This window comes from Nannospalax galili, unplaced genomic scaffold (genome assembly GCF_000622305.1).
Source record: "Nannospalax galili isolate Female #2095 unplaced genomic scaffold, S.galili_v1.0 scaffold430, whole genome shotgun sequence".
Taxonomy (NCBI): domain Eukaryota; kingdom Metazoa; phylum Chordata; class Mammalia; order Rodentia; family Spalacidae; genus Nannospalax; species Nannospalax galili.
Genome location: NW_008328607.1, coordinates 537856 through 554705, shown reverse-complemented (window position 1 = coordinate 554705; position 16850 = coordinate 537856). Strand labels below are relative to the sequence as shown.

Below are 16850 nucleotides of genomic sequence, written 5' to 3'. Positions count from 1 at the left end.
CCTGGAACATCTGTTCTGTGCAGCTTTCAGGTAGACCACAGGGAGATAATGGCTAATCAGACCATAACACACATTATAGGCACCTTTTAGGACTGAAAAAGAGAACAACAAAATCAGAACAAGAGATAAATGCATATACAAATCCATATATACATATGCATACCTGTGCACAGGTTTTACAAGTCAACTGTGTGGCAAATGCAAGACCATTCAAACTGCTTATAGCTTTACTCAGGCAAAGAAGTCAAGGGTCTGGCCGGAACCCAATAAACCTAACTGGTTCCCCACGCATGGATGCCCGGCTCCTTTCCAAGTTCTATCACCCAGTTCCCACCTGCCCCACCTTTCTTATGCTCTTCTGCTGTTTTCTTTACTTTTCTCTCTGTAACTCACACACAGTATAAGGTTGAATGAAGACATTTATTTGTAAAACCAATTCCTGACAGAGAAGAGATTGTATTGGGAGGATGTAAATGGGCAGTCACTCAGAGGGCCACATGCACACCACAGTGAAACTCGAGGGAGGAAGACAGAGGGCACTGCTGAAGACCCCCTACGTGGCTTCGAATCCGTCAACAGAAGAGCAGAGTCCTTTCTGCTGGAGGACACAGATGCACGGAGACGCCCTGTGAGAAGACAATTTGGTTTGGCCTCCACCATGGAGTGGGAGGGAGCAAAGGGGATCTCCTTTCTATTGCACTTGGCTTGTTTGCTTCCCACAGACCCACTGAAGGCCTCCGTGGTCCTCCACCTGCCAGCGAGAGGGCAGCAGCATCCACTGCCCAGGTCTTCTTACATGCCCATCCTTATGCTCTGTATGATCTGGAAGATAGCTAAGGGGGAAGCAAACAGACAGCTCAGACATCAGACAACCCGCAGCTGGAAACCCAGCCTACCCAGTACCCTGCTTCTACTGACCCTGCCCTTCACTGGCTGGTTCAGCGCTGATTAGATAATTCCCAACAAGGGGTTAACTTCTTTCAAAAAGACAGCCTGGCTCTGATTGTTGATAGATGCCTCCAGGATTTATAGAAAACTTCTGCTAATTCCACCAGGGGCTGGGGCCAGAAATCCCTGCGGCCTGGGGAAGAGCTTTGGCCTCCTTCCCCAGCTATGTTCTGGGGCTGCTGGGGGAGAGATGTGGGCCTTCATGCAGAAACTGTACGTATTAAGCAGGCCAGTGAGTCTGCCTTTTCAAAACAGCTGTGACCTGTGAAACAACCAGCTCAGGGGGAAGGCAGGCCAGGAGCTCAGAGCAGGCACATAGACCTGGCCTCTGCTTTCCATGACCCAGAACACATGTATCTTCCAGCTTCCTTGTGAGTCTGAAATGCACTGCCTGACTGTGGGCAGCACAGACTGGTTTAGGGCTCCGCCTTTTCTAGTTGGGCTGGTAGTGTGTGGAGTGGGGAAGAAGCACAAAATCCACAGAGAACAGCTGGGCCCTTGACTTATTTGGAGAGAGCTGGTAAAATCACTCAGGCTGGTTCTAGCTAGAGAGTTTCAAATGTATCTCAGGAGCAGAAGGTTTTTTAAAAAATCTTCTCAACAACTGGTGGCATTCAATATTGATAAGGATAACCACAAGCTTAATAAAAGCAACTGTCAGGTAGTTGGGCATATTTTATTTTTTGAAAGGAGGCTGGGCATCATACTATTTAATCATATATAAAAACAGAATAAACGCTGAACTGTCAAAGGTTGTAATTACCCATTTTCTTCTTCATACAGTCATCCTGGAAAATACCCAGGAATTTCCTAAGGGACCACAGCAAAACTGGGCTCTTCCAAACTCCAGGAAAGGAGCCATTAGAGACCGTTACTGCCTCATGGGTATGTGGAGGCTGAGTAGTTGTCTGAATGCTTGGGACCAGAAGTGTAAGATTTCAGGTTTCTTTTTAGATTTTGGAATATTTGCATATATATAGGGAAATTTCATGGGAATGGGACCCAACCTTCAACATGGGGTTCATGTGTCTCATTTACACCTTATACATACAGCCTGAAGGTAATTTTATGCAATATTTTTAAATAATGTTGTACATGAAACAAAGCTTCATGGTACTGAATTTTGGCAATCACATCATAACTCAAAAAGTTGGGGATTTTGGAATATGTCAGATTTTGGATTAGAGATGCTTTACATGCCATATATATGTTGGTACTGTGCTTGGAGACTACAAAGAGAAATACCAAGAGGATCCTAGGAAATCTTTCTTGGCTGGCTGGATTTTAAGGTAGATGAAGTGCTAGTACATCTTTTTTAGGACGTGGAGCTCTTTTCCATTTTCTAAATAAATTCTGCTACATCATCACTCCCCTCCTAAATGGGAGAACCCAACCATGACAGAACACTAACTCTTCATGAACAATTAGTGACTATATCATAAGGAAAAACAAGAAATGAATACTTTGCTGTGACGTTGTTATGGAGGATACACGGTGTTTGACACCAAATTAACTTTGGCTGCCTGCACTTCTGGCCTCTGGTTCCAGTTTCTTATCATCTTTTGTTTGTTTCCTTATTGCTATCTCTGGTCACAGCTCTGCTTCTATACTCACTTCTATTATTTTGCGGCTGTGGACTGACCTTAACCAGAGACTGTTGGGGTTATGTGTAGATAAGGTGAAGGAGCTAGCTCAACAACCTGTGCTTTTGAATTCTGGCTCTGCTCATGGGTTTTTTGGCTACTTTTGAGGCCTGGGTGGCTCTTGACAGGGAAGCTGCTACATGGATGAGGAAGTTGCCTACCCAAACTTAGAGGCCTGAAGAAATGCCTAGTGTTTCTATCCTCCCCACAAAGCTGACCAGGAGTGAAGATTTAATAAGCAGTCAGTATTCTGACTCACGAGGAATGACAGAGGGAGCTGGATACTCAATAACTTCAGGAGGAAAAAAACCCCACATCTGCCCTGTCTTCGACTGTGTTTTGGGGATCAGAGTCATTTTAACTTTGACAAACAGGATGATTTAATAAAGAGCAAAAGGTTAGAATCAGATGAAACTGGGCTGAATCACAGCTACTGCGAGTGGACAAATAGCTTAGTGTCTTTCAGACTAGTCCCTCTTTTGTGAAGCACCAGTATTCGCAACACAATCATAGGGATTAAATGACATGGCAGAGGTGAAGGTTCCTCACACACTGAAGGTGCAACATATCAGCTACTGCTGCTCGTATTCCAGGCCAAATATCCCTGAGTGTGGGACCAGAAGTGCTGCGGATATCAGATTTTTTTAAAAAGATTGGATGTTGTTTGCATGTGCATACTGAGATACTATGGGACTGAGAGCCAGTCTAAACATGGGATTCATTTGTTTTATTTATAGCCAGCACACACTTAGCCCGAAGATGGTGTTGTACGATGTTTTCAGTGCGCTTGCCTTTTGACTGTGACCCATTCATCACATGTGGTCAAGTGTGGAAGTTTCCACCTACAGGATCATGTTGGCACTCACAAACTTTTGGATTTTGGATTTCAAATGTTTAGATTAGACATAGTAAACTTATATTACTGTTACAACATTTTGAATATACAATATAAACTAAACTTATACTATTGTTACAACATTTTGAATTTCCTATTTGAACCTATATTGCTATCACAACAGTGACTACTGCTCATCTGTGTATGACCACAAAACTAGCACTTTGTACTGGCCTGGTAAAGGATGAGCTTTGGGAAATGACTACATAGTTCTGAGCTCTGCTTTCTCAATTTGTAAAACTGTGGATCTCAAGGAATAAACATGGCAACATATGTAAAAGATCTGTCTGCTCATGACTGACGCAAAACAAGGTACCCTTTCCCTACTCTCATCTAAGAATCCGTAGGACATGGGTAAAGGGTTATGTCTCAGTCTTAATTTGTGACTTCGGAAGTTCTAGGTAATGATAAAGCTATTCAATTCCCTTTATAGGACTGCTGCAAATCTAAGAATTTTAGACAAAATTGGTAGGCCTCAGTGGCAAGGCATGTATTAAAACAACTTGTACTACTCTGCTTTAAGGTAAGTCTCAAAAGAGGACATGAAGTTCGGAGGGGGCTGGGGAGCTGGGGGTGGACCTAGGAGGAACTAGTGGGAGGGGTGGGTGTGAATGTGATCAAAGTAAATTACGTGCATGAGTGAAATTCTCAAAGAATTACTGCTGATTTTTAATGTTTAAAGGTGGTCTTTTAAAACAAATCCCTCTTGGAAATGACAGCTTAAAATCTAGTTTAAGTTCACATCTGGGACAGTAGAGAGCTGGGAATGTTTATTATTCCCTTTTCAGTGGTAGCAATGTCTTTAAGAAGTTTTCTAAATTTTGTATCAAACTATAATGCTCATAATTCTGTATGCCTGCTAGCACTGACCTGCAGAGTGACCCTGGCCTTCTAAATGCTGACTTTCCATGCTGTGAACAGGAAGGGAGCCAGCAACCAGATCAAAGAGGGAAAGGAAGCGGGGAGTCTAGACCCTGACAAGTTAATAACTTAACAGTGGGTGAACAAAGCTGAGAAAACAGTCAGTGCTGCAGGAGAGGAGTGTGCAGGGCAGACCAGACAGGAGGGAGGAACGGTACCACGATGGGGAGGAGGGCAGGCATTCCAGGCCGGTGGCCAGGCCCTGGACAGGTCACTAACAGAGGTTTAGAAAAGTCCCTGCAGGAGCAGGAACTACCAGAGTAAATGGGCTCTGCACCTGCTGGTCTGTGTTTAGGATCTTGGCCCCCAGGAACCTTGGATGATCACAGCTCTGCATTCCTTAACCTCCCTCTTTCAACCAACTCCTTAGGCTTCAGCATGAAGAATCACCTTCTTTCCATTTGAGACAATTAGAACAATGTGCCTGACTCTGCATCTCCCCTCAGCTCATGCCCATTTCTAGAGAGCTGCCCACACCCACTCCCCTCATATCTTTAAAAATAAATATTTATTATTTTTTTATTTTATGTGTATGCGTGTATTGCCTGCATGTAGGTAAGTGCACCCCTGTCGGGCAATGCCCACGGAGGTCAGAAGAGGCTGTCAGATCCCCTGGGACTGGAGTTACAGACAGTTGTTAGCTGCCATGTGGGTGCTGTGATTTGAACCCGGGTCTTCTGCAAGAACAACCAGTGTTCTTAACCACTGAGCCATCTCTCTAGCCCCTCACCTCATATCTTGACTTTCTGTCACACCTTAATTTCCCTCATTCTGGCTTCTGCCATTTTTGTGCTAAAGTCACAAGTGGCCTTTGCATCACTCAGTGTGACAGATGTCCCTCAGCCTCCTTGCCTCACTCCCTCTCCTCCCCACTGATGGGCGCTCCTTCCTATAACTCTCTTCTTTTGGTCTTTGGGATGCCTTGGTCTCTTGGTTTCTTCTCTGGCTCTTTCCTCTAAATGTGTCTAATATTCCTCCACCAACCACTGGACTTGAGCAATAAATTCCCCTGTAAGCACCACTGGTTTGCTTTCCCTTGTTACATTCTTTCTCCTGAGGCGACCTGAGTGGCCCACAGTGTCAAGGGCCACTCCGATGGTAATGATCCACAATGTAAATTTCCAGCCCTGACTTCTCTTCTGAAAAACAGAATCCACTTTCTATGACCTAGTTACTGTCTGCACTTGGGTAGCTCAAAAGCACTTCAGATTCAACAAGGCTTTGTCATGCTGAAACTGGTGACAGTATCTTCTGTCTTGCCTGTAAACTCAGAACTTTAAAGTCATCCCTGGCTTTCCAATGGATGACCAATACCTGTAGATTTTGCTTAGGACTCTTGGGATGTGTGTTCTTCTGTCTCTACCCTCCATTCCAGACACCATCTGAGTTGTCACCATCTTTCCTAAAACCCTGCAATGGCCTCTAAATGGTCTATTCTTGCTCGTCAACATTTTTTCTATGAGGTACCCAGATTTAGCCTTTAAATAAAAGCAAATAGTATGGTGTCACCCCCTTTAGAAAGCATTCCAGAAGCTTCCCCTTGTTAATTTTTGATGATGCATCCATGACCTGCAAGTTCTGGCCCCTGTCCACCTGTCCAGATTCACCTGGTACATTCTTATCTTGCATGGATTTTCCCTCATGACTTCCAAAGTTCCCTGGTTCAGCCACAGGGTACACAGGCCATTCTTTCTGTTTGAAATATTTCCTTCCCAGGCTGGAGAGATGGCTCAGTGGTTAAGAACGCTGGTTGTTTTTCCAGAAGACCTGGGTTCAAATCTTAGCACCCCCATAGCAATGATCAACTGTAACTCCAGTTCCAGGGGATCCGGCAGCCTCTTCTGTCCTCCCTGGGCATTGCACGACATGGATGTACTTACTACATGCAGGCAATACATGCATACACATAAAATAAAAATAATAAATAAAATATTTTTTAAAAGAAATATTTCCTTCCCCTACCTCCATGACCTACTTTCCTTGTAACTCAGAAGACAGTTCACCAGAGAGAAGATTTCCCTGATATCCTGGAGCAAACAGACTCCGACATGAATGTCTAACACAGTCTCCTGGGGATGTGTGGAAACAGAGATGCTAGAGCCCCACTCCTCCAATCATCCAATCAACAAACTAGCTAATGAACTGAATAGACAGTTCTCAAAAGAAAAAAAAAAAATACAAATGGCAAAAACATTTGAAAAAGTGTTCAATATCCACAGAAATGCAAATCAAAACTGCTTTGAGATTCCATTTCACTCCAGTCAGAATGGCTATCATCAAGAAAACAAATGACAACAAATGGTGGTGAGGATGTGGGGAAAGAAGAGCAATTGTTCACTGCTAGTGGGAATATGAACTGGTACAGGTACTATAGAAATCGGGAAGTTTCTCAAAAAATTAAAAATGGCACTCAGGAGCTAGACAGGTGGCTCAGCAGTTAAGAGCACTTACTCTACTTCCAGAGGACCTGGATTCAGTTCCCAGGACCCCCGTGACAGCTAGCGTCTATCCTTAACTCCAATTCCAGGGGGTCTGACACCTTTTTCTGGCTTCTATGGGTTCTCTATGGGTTGCATTTATATGCATGCAAGTGAAACACTCATATACATAACATAACAATAAATAAAATCTTAAATAAAAAATAGAGCTATCATATGACCCAGCTATACCACTCCTGGGTTTATACCCGAAGGACTCTTAAGTCAACATCCCCCAGAGGTACAATTAACAATAGCTAAGAAATGGAATCAGTCTAAATGTCCATCATCAGACAAATAGATACAAGAAAATTACACAAACTCAGCTGTGAAGAAAAATAAATTCATGACATTTTCAGGAAAATAGATGGAACTGGAAATCATTACATTATGTGAAATAAGCCAGATGCAGAAAGAAAAGACTGAAAAGTTTTCTTGCATATTCAAAATCTAGATTAAAAAATGTGTGTGTGTGTGTGTGTGTGTGTGTGTGTGTGTGTCCATTAAAGTTGAAAAGGGACTGTGAGAGGGGAGAAACAAAAGTTGAGGGAGGGAGAGGGAGGGAAAGAGCAGGTAATATGAAAGCAGAAGGGGTTGCTATTTGGGGCCGGAAGAAGACTAGCTAGAGGGGTGCAAAGGAGAAGGGGTAGGGTTGGGGGGAAAGGGATGAATAAGAATAAAATGAGCCAGGAGTGGTGGCACACCCCTTTAATCCCAACAGAGGCAGGCAGATCCCTGTGAGATCAAGGCCAGCCTGGTCTACGTAGTGAGTTCCAGGCCAGCTGGGGCTACAGGGAGACCCTGTCTCAAAAAGCCACCCCCCCCAAAAAATATGACAAATATGTAGGGAAATGTCATAAGGAAGCACATTACTTTGTATGCTAACTTAAAAATAACTTAAGAAATCTTTAAAAACAATGTAATGCCCCCACTTCAAATGGTAGGTGATGTCCCCTCCCAGTTTCTAATCCAATGGGATGATGACTGCGGCTGTATTTCTACGAAGTCCACCCTGGGTATTGAGGCTGCTAATCTGAGGTGACCCTTTGGAAACTACTTTCCCAAGAGCATAGCCCTTCCGGCTTTCATAGACCTTGGTGCCTCTTCTTTAAAGACTTCATCGCTGGAATTTTACAGAGTTTAGGGTGATTAGCTTAGCTTTCTTTCCCACTAAAGCATAGACTTCAAGGGGGGGAAGGGCCATGTGTGACTATATGACACAAAGCAGATCATCTGTAAAACGTTACTGATTGGATGAGAGGTGAATAACTGCAAAGAGCACAGAGGAAAATACATTTTCAAAACCCCAAATGACTGCTCTGGAAACCAAGAGAATCAGCATCAAATGGCTACCTTTAGACCCTGATGTCCCAAGGGTGCAATCCTCAGAGGAGAAGCCAAGTCAACAGACTGTAAACTCCTAAAGGCATAGGGACTGTGTCAGCTCAACCCACTCTTCCCCGGAGACTGAACTGCTTTAGCTACAAGGGCATGCCAGAGGGACACAGGGGTGGCACAAGTAGAACATAAGGGGAACTGTCAGAGCTGGGACTCTGCGAGGCAATAGGAGGCTGTGTAACCACTTTTATTGTAAACACATACTTGATAAGAAGATCAAGAGAGCTGCTAAGAGGAGATGAAGGTGGGCCAGTTCAGTGCTCTTTAAGAGGATAGGACAACTGTAGAAATCAAACTTTGTTTTTTATTAAGAAAAAGATAGAAAGAACTGGTTAAGAAAAGCATGGGCTCCTGAGAGATGAGCAGAAACATTAGAAGACAAGGCATAGGAAAGCTGGCTCAGTAAGCTCTGAGGGGAAACACAAAGAAAGTCAAAGATAAGACACTATTTTCTGTAGCTACTCCAGAGAGATGCCAGAGATTCCAGAGATGCCAGGGCAGGAAGCTGTCATTAAAAAGCAGATATTACTAGCAAGGACTGTGATGCCTTCTGTTCACATGAAAGTATCAGAATCTTCTTCTAGAAAGAGACTCTACACAATCCCAAAATGCTCTATGGGGGCACGTGACAAGGGAGCCGCAGGTCACCTTGAGAGATGATGGTTGATGAGATGTCTCCTCCAGACTGTTGATCTTGGTCCTGCGGCGCTGTCCAGTTCCTCACGCACCCAACTTGCCGGTCTCTGGGGTGACTCCCTCTGGAGGTCAGTTTCCAGAATGTTCTGGCAGTTTCCAGGAAAGGTCAGTGTTTATGTGGTCAACCTGCAAACATGGTGGATTCAAGTCCATCCTGGAGCAAATGTCCAGGAGAGAGGGAAAGGAAAAAGAGGTGGGGACACTGAGATCCAATTAAAGAGCACTCTGGCTGAGGCAAGATTCTCTCCATTTGGGAGCAAGTCTGGGATGGCTAGACACCTGAATTTCAGAAAACACACTGCTCTGGCAACAGAATCCAGGGGATGGTTTAAGGGGGCTCTTTTTAATACACAATCATGCTAGATGCCTAAAGTCAATGGCAAACTTTTGTTCCAAACTACTTTTAGGGAAATCTTAAGAGAGAGTGAGTGTGGGGCAATAGAAAACAGATGAGGTTTGGAGTTTCAAAGGGTTAGGTTTGGGGACTCAATGTCTCAAGTTTTAAGTATAGGATGTTGACTGATTTCCTCTGTAAGCCCAAGTTTTATGGTCTGGAAAAAGTGTTAAAAGGCTCCTTGTAGGACTGTGTGGTTAGAAGAGAAAATGTACACAGGGCCTCAAGAGCCAGTAAGCAAATTAGTAACTTGGACAAGGCCACACAGCTGGAAAGTAGGTGGCAGAGCCAGATTTCAGGAGAGTCTGGCCCTGGGACTGGAACTCTTAGCAACTGAGCTAACTCTGCCCACTTGGTGGCTTTCAACAGCATACTCTAGAATATAGAGCTTCCTCCTGAGCTCCTGGAAGACCTCAGTCATCAGGGAGCAATTCACAAAAGAGAATTTCTTACTTGTTGCAAAAGGTTCTATTTTGGCTTCTAAACCTTAGGCTTGAAGACATGTCACCACAAAGCTGGTGACCACAGGAGGGTCATACAGGGAGTAGGGGCAGAAGGCACCAAAGGGAACAGTTCTTTCTGCTTCTGCGGCACACACATGACTCAGTTTTTTTCTGTGCCCCACATCATCCAGAACAAGATCCACTAGCCTTAGGGAGAGCCCGGGTGTGGCCCTTCTGGAACTAAGGGCCTTCTAGGGCATTCACGGAGGGAGAAAGAAGACTACCTGACACTTGCGGCTGGGCCTGGGAGAAGAATGGAGGCCCTGCCAAGAACATCCCAGAGTCGCTTCTTCACATCTGATCTAAAAGGCTGTCCTGGAAAAGGACCTGCCTGTGACATGTTATCTCTGTCTTCATCCCCAGCGCCTGCAGGCAGAGTCTGTGGAGAGTACAGAAGAGTACAGTCTGTCGACTGACAAACAAAAGCAACATCTCCGCCCAGAACATTGGAACTGGATGGATGGGTGGCAACAAAGAATAAGCACGAAGGCTCCAACTCTGCAGTGTTAGAGGCCAGACTCAATTTCCTAGCGGGTGAGCAGAGTCCAGAAGATTGCTTCCACTACAGATGAGAAAGTCAGAATATCTAGTAACACAGCGCGATGTACCTACACACACACACACACACACTCACACTCACTAAAAAGTCCATACATCCACAAACACACAGTAACACAGAAACCTACATGTATACACACACACACACACACACACACACACATGAATTGTGTGCTTTTGTGTGTGTATGTTTCCCACCACTTCAACTAAAAAGCTGTTCTTCATTTATTTCCCAAGTTTTTAACAGAATTCCTTAGCATTCTAAAGGAAAAAAGGCTGAAAACCACTCATCTGGGTTTTTTTGTCCTCAAAAATTTTTTGATTACAGAATACAAGCTCATTGACAAATTCATACATGATTGAAAATTATGGTGAAAATAATGGTCACTAGTTAATCCTGTCCTACTAGAGGTTTCTCTTTGATGGCAAAGCTTTGGGAAGCATTAAAAAAATTCATGATCTCTAATTAAGAAGCGAATATTAAGGTTTGCCAGAGAGGAGAAAGAAAATTGAAATCAGAATACACAAGGGAGAAATAGCCTGGGAAGGAACGGGGGTCTAGCTGGTGTTTAAGAAGTTCCAGCATTGAATCAAAACATTCTGGGAATTCAGTGGCAGCTCTGCTGATCCCAGCAAGGTTTAACTGAGGCAGAAGGATGGAACAGGATTCAGACCTGTGGCAAAGAGAGCGTTTCAGATTGCTGCTCTGTGTCAGTGTACAGTATCGAAGCCTAGGTTCAGAAGAGATAACACTATAAGGCCACCAGAAACATGCATATGCTAACTGCAGGCAATAAATTTACTATGCCTGAATAGCACAGTAAGCAACAGAACTAATTCTAACAAGTCCAGGAGACACTCTGGTCAAAGAGGAAAGTTGAAAGCACTAAACACAGTTGTTCTGTGAGTATCAGGGTTCTGTCATAAAAACTTTCAGCCAGGGATAGGAAAGATGAGGATGTGGCCCCGGACCACACCATTCTCATGGCAGACATCACTAATCAATTACTATCTGCTGTCTAAGAATATTTTTCAATTAAGTTTTGAAGAAGAGCTGAGGGCTGGGAGTATAGCCTAGTGGTAGAGTGTTTTCCCAATATACATGGAGACCCTTGTTCAATTTATAGCACCACAAAATAAAAAGCAACAACCAGAAAGAAATAAAACAAACCAAAAAACAAGAGTTGTAGTTTAGAGCACAAATAGCCACAATAAGATTGATCGCTGTCTGGCTGACAGCATCAAGCTAGCACTTGTGTGAGTGTCTTGGGGAGATAGCAGCCTGCCTATCTGTGTGACAGTATCTTTGTGGGGAAGAGTCTCAGACAGACATTCAGGGTGACTTCTGTCTCTGAGTTTTGAGATAAAACCAAGTACTTCTCACACACTATGGAACATTCTCCAGAGGGGGAGGTTTTGAAACTGGAGGCTGAGTGTGCCAGGAGGAGATGCTTATCTGCTTAAAGGAATGGAAGATAACGTTTTTATAAAAAGAGGAAAGAAAGGGGACCAATATCTTAGAGGGCCAGTCGAATTCCTTGGCCTTCAATATGGGTCTGCATCTGAAGAGATCACATAGAGACAAATCTAACCAGTTCAACAGGCTCAGGCACTTCCACATCCCAGGCTAAGGGTAGATATTTGACTGGGAGACAAGTTTCAGATTTCAGACATAATCTATGTAATATTAATAAAAATAAAGGTAGCTAGAAAATTAAACAAAATGTAACCAAGCAAGATTTGACCCAGGGATGTCCCAGTTGGACAATAACACTCTCAAAAGAATACTAGGTTTCTACAGTTTTGTATCTCACAAGGAAATGTACACAAGACAGCAGTGTATTTGGGTTGCTTTAAGGAAATGAAACACACATTTTCTTTTTCGAGCTCAATTTAAAGTATAAACTGCTATTCTCTGAGGTTGGTCTGAACGTTGTTGCTTCTTTCTTCCTGTGTGGGGAAGATGTTGATGCTTCATCAATTGGGAAAAGAATGTTAACCCTGAGAACAGTTCTCATTCATCCTTGGAGGCAAGAGGCAGGCTGAGGACTTTCTGATAGCTCAGGAATGTGAGGGGCCAAGGCCAGGTCTCCAATGAAATGCAAAGCCAGGGAGGAAGAGAAGCAAAGGGAATCTAAGCATTCCATGGCCAGAGTGACATTTTCCATGGGGCTAAGAGGACATAGGTGGTGACTATGATGGCAGGTTTGAGTTTGCAATGGGCCAGATCCCCAGAATCATTCAATGCCTGGGCAGCCTGTGGAGTACCAGACTGCTTTTCCTTCCTCCCTCCCTCCTTCCCTTCTCCCTCCCCTCTCTTTCTCCCTTGCCCCTTCCTTCCCTCCTTCCCTCCCTCCCTCCCTCCCTCCCTTCCATTCTTCTTTCCTTCCTTTTTGATTTGAATCAGAGTCTTGTCAAGTAGACCAGGTTAGCCTCAAATTCCTGATCTTCCTGTCTCTGCTTCATGGGTAAGTGTTGGAATTATGAGCATGTACCACTATGCCCAGCTCTTACCTCCATTTCCTTGATGAGAAAATCAATATGGAGAGAGTAATTAACTTATCTAATGTTATTCATCTGACAAGCAGCAAATCCAGGCTTTGAACCCCATCTGGTAGATTCCTTACGCTTCTCCCCTCTGAGGCCTCTTATTCAGATGCTGAGAAGTCCCTTGCTTGAGAGACAACCTTTTACAGTCATGGAAAGTAGAGATTTGCTTATTCTGAGGGTGTATTTATCCTTCTCTCCAGGGTAATTATTAGAGGCTGTAGCCGACTACTTAAAGAAGAAGCAAGAGGAGGCCTGATGGGACTTGGATGATGGTGGCCTCAGGCAGCCTCAGGAGGTCTGCTCCTTCATCTGATTTCTCAGTGTGGAAATGGCATTTCCTGGGTGTGTGTTTGTGCTGAGCACCTCTGGGTGCTGGGCTCCATCGAGGGTGTGTACAGAGAATGAGGGAAGTTGAAGAACAGGGCTGAAGAGAGGGTGGTGACCCGCCATAGCAGAGCCATTCTATGGGATTCTTTTACAGGTTTGTTAACCAGCTTTTCCACATAGTGGAGTAACAGTGACCAGTATGTAGCATATGTTTAAATGCCAGCTTCCTCCCAGTCCCAGTTCTCTCCCAGAATACAAGGAGATGAATAGAAAATGTGTGTTTCTGGGGCTGGAGAGATGGCTCAGCGGCTAAGAACACTGGTTGTTCTTGCACAAGACCCAGGTTTGAATCCCAGCACCCCCATGGCAGCTAACAACTGTCCATAACTCCAGTCCCAGGGGATCCGACAGACTCTTCTGACCTCCGCAGGCATTGCACGACACCAGTGCACTTAACCTGCATGCAGGCAGCACACACATACACATAAAATAAAAATAATAAATAAAATATAAAAAAAGAAAATGTGTTTCTTACTACTTGCCTGGCCTAGGTACACGGGCACTATTTCTAAAAAGAGCACTTCACTCAGCCAATCATCAGAGAAGAAAGTGGGCTAATAGAATAAGGAAATAAAAGCAATGAGACTTTCAAGAGATTAGGATCAATGATCAACATCTTCACTCGTATGAGGTGTTTTCCTTCTTGTATACAGAAGTACAGAAAACAAGAGAAACCCACTACACGAGCACAATGATGGCAACAGGATCTGCACCTTATCACTGGAACTTGGTGACACGGAACTTTTGCCTGGCCTAGGGATATATATCATGGTCAAGGAAGCAAGAGCAAAGGGGGAGGGACAGGGTGGAGAGGCTGTGTGCAGGGATGTGGAATCCTTCACTAAGCTCCAATGCACCTTGCACAAGCCTAGCTGGCAAGAGCAGGTGGGATTTTTTTGTACGGACTGCAGTGAGACACACAGAATCTTCCTGTGCTGAATTCTAGAACTGGAACAATGACCGGACACCTCAGGGCTGAGGGCTATCTGAGTGCTTACAGAAGGCTGGCTACTAAAGTAGGGGAGCTGATAGGTTGGAGAAACATGAGAAAATCATGCTCTTTTAAATGCGGAGAAAAAAACAGGCAGGGGCTGTGGCCTGTGACTCCTAAAAAGGAGAAAGTCAAGAGTGAGAGAACAGTGATCAACCCCAGAGAGGAGGCAATAGGGACTGATCTAAAGGAACTATTGTGTTTCTCATGGCATGTTCTGTTTAGAAAGGGATGTGTACAAAGATAGAGAAGGAAGGGCACTGTACCAAGGACAAATTGAGAAGAGTGACACATTTCTGTGAGAACAGTGGCTGACTTGAGCTGAGGCTTATAAAAAAAATACTACTGTTGGCCAAAAGAAACAAAGAGGTGAAGGGTACAGGGGCATTTATAATACTTTTAGCTGTGATGTGAAAAGAGATGAGGCTCACTGTTTTGGAACAATGGCAGCACATTAAGAAGGGATAGTAAAGCAGGCATCTCATCTCCTGGGTTATAGCTAGCTGTCTGTAGAAGCAAAGTGGTCTGACTACAGTGACTGAATGAAGCCCTTGAAGACTGAATAAACAATGGGAGGGCAGTGGATGCAGCGGCGGAAGTGCTTGCCCAGCATGGAAAAGGCATTGGGTTTTGTCTTCAGGGCTTCAAAATAGGAAGACAGATAAAAAGAAATGGGAGATGGGTGGGCACGCTGTGTGTCCTCTGAAACTTTTTGGTCCAAATTTCCAGGGCTTCCTTGCAGGTCCACAGTCCAGGGCCTGACAAAAACTCATGGAAAAGATGAACAACAGAGCATAATCAACATTCATGACCCCCCGGGAAATGACCAGACTCTGAAGAGCCCTAGAAAAGTGCTGCTCACCAAAGTCCCGATTTGTACATGGGACATGGATTTGAGAAAGAGTAGCCAGATAAGAATGCTCGGCCAACTTTCTCTTAGACAGGTCTCCTGGGAGGCAGCCTGGGGAAGGTTACAGTATCCTTATTACAAGTCTTGAGGCTAGGAAAGAAACACATATTAGCTCTGCATCTATTTAAGGCTAGGACAATAGGGGCATGGGATCCTGTGACTGGGCTTCCTATATTCCTGCACCCAGTGGGCTTCCAGAAACTTCTGCCTTTGTCACACCCTGTTCCCTCTTCTGGTGCTGCCTTCCTCACCCCATCTGAATGTTTATTTCCAAACTCAACTCAAACAGGTTCTCCCATTGGAAGTTTTCTCTTAAGTCCTGTGTGATGTTGGAAGTGTCTTAACACCTTAGCAGAAGCGCTTTTGTGTTTTCTGTAGCTAATAATGGGGTATTGTTTTCTGGGCTGCACCTGAGTGCTCTCCCACTCGCCTTTCCAGCGTCTGCAAGCTCCTGAGGCGTTGGTATTGCAAAGCCCAGCACAGTGTCAGTCATACAGGTGCAGAGGTTCAAAGTCACTGAAGGAGGCTGTTTCGCTGTGTTCCACCTCTAAGCCTAGACCTTTCATCAGTGACTTGGAGGTATAATATACTTTCAGAGATTATAAATCTTGGAGAGAAGGATAATTAGATTAAAAGTCCAAGGTTCAAGATTCAACAGTCTACAGATGGATCATAAAACCTAAACACATAGGGTATTTTTATGTAGGTTGATTTTCCCTGTGGCACGCTGAAGGTAAAGATGTGTTTTGTTTCACTTTTGAGGGAAAAATTAGACAGAATATCAGAGGCAATGAATCACAGGCAAATATATAGGTACTGAGGGAAGTGCACATTAATGGACTGCATCCATTGCAATTCTGTATAGTACTTTGAACTATACATTGCTAATGACGAATACTTTGAATATATCGTGGAATATCATTGGTCACATTATGTAATATATCATATCAGTAAACCACTTATTATGCATGTTTCCAGACTTTATATCCACTGTGGAAAGACAAACAACAACCAACAATAAAGTTTTAAAAGAAATAATCATAGCCAGGCGTGGTGGTGCACGCCTTTAATCCCAGCACTTGGGAGGCAGAGGCAGGCGGATCTCTGTGAGTTCAAGGCCAGCCTGGTCTACAATAGTGAGTTCCAGGACAGCTGGGGCTACAGGGAGACCCTGTCTCAAAAAGACCAAAAAAAAAGAGAGAGAGAGAGAGAGAGAGAGAAATAATCTTTAAGTGTTATATTAGATCTCAAAAATTCAACCAAATATCTATCTATAGAATGGGGTGCACCTGACTCCATCCATCCATCCACCAACCCCCTACCTCTGCCATCCTGAGTACTTACTAGGTACCAAGTACTGTGCAAGGACCTACAGATTTAATGGGAAAGAAACACTGCTGCCCTTGAGCATTCTGGTATAAGGAAATGGATAATAAGTGAATGAAATAATTTGAAATGCTGATCAGGGTCATGAGTAACAATGTATGGTGGGCAGGAGATTCTGTATGGGGTAAACAAGTACACAGATGCATCTCTGAAGGTTGCAGAAAATTAATGTAAAGAAAAATAAGAGCCAGGT

The 16850-nt window shown here is 44.0% G+C and overlaps 1 protein-coding gene across 3 annotated transcripts in view; it reads right to left on the bottom strand.

The window, feature by feature from the left end:
• Positions 1 to 401: 401 nt before the first annotated feature.
• Serp2 (stress associated endoplasmic reticulum protein family member 2) overlaps positions 402 to 16850 on the bottom strand; it is a 27307-nt gene continuing 10858 nt past the window's right edge. For 2 of the 3 annotated variants that reach the window (XM_017796715.2, XM_008827636.3), the window contains one exon: positions 402 to 833. In XM_017796715.2, the coding sequence (XP_017652204.1) occupies positions 793 to 833 (41 nt within the window). In that variant the 3' untranslated portion in view covers positions 402 to 792. Of the gene's footprint in view, positions 834 to 8930; positions 9105 to 16850 lie in introns of all 3 variants that reach the window. The other variant, XR_003848594.1, reaches the window with a different exon arrangement.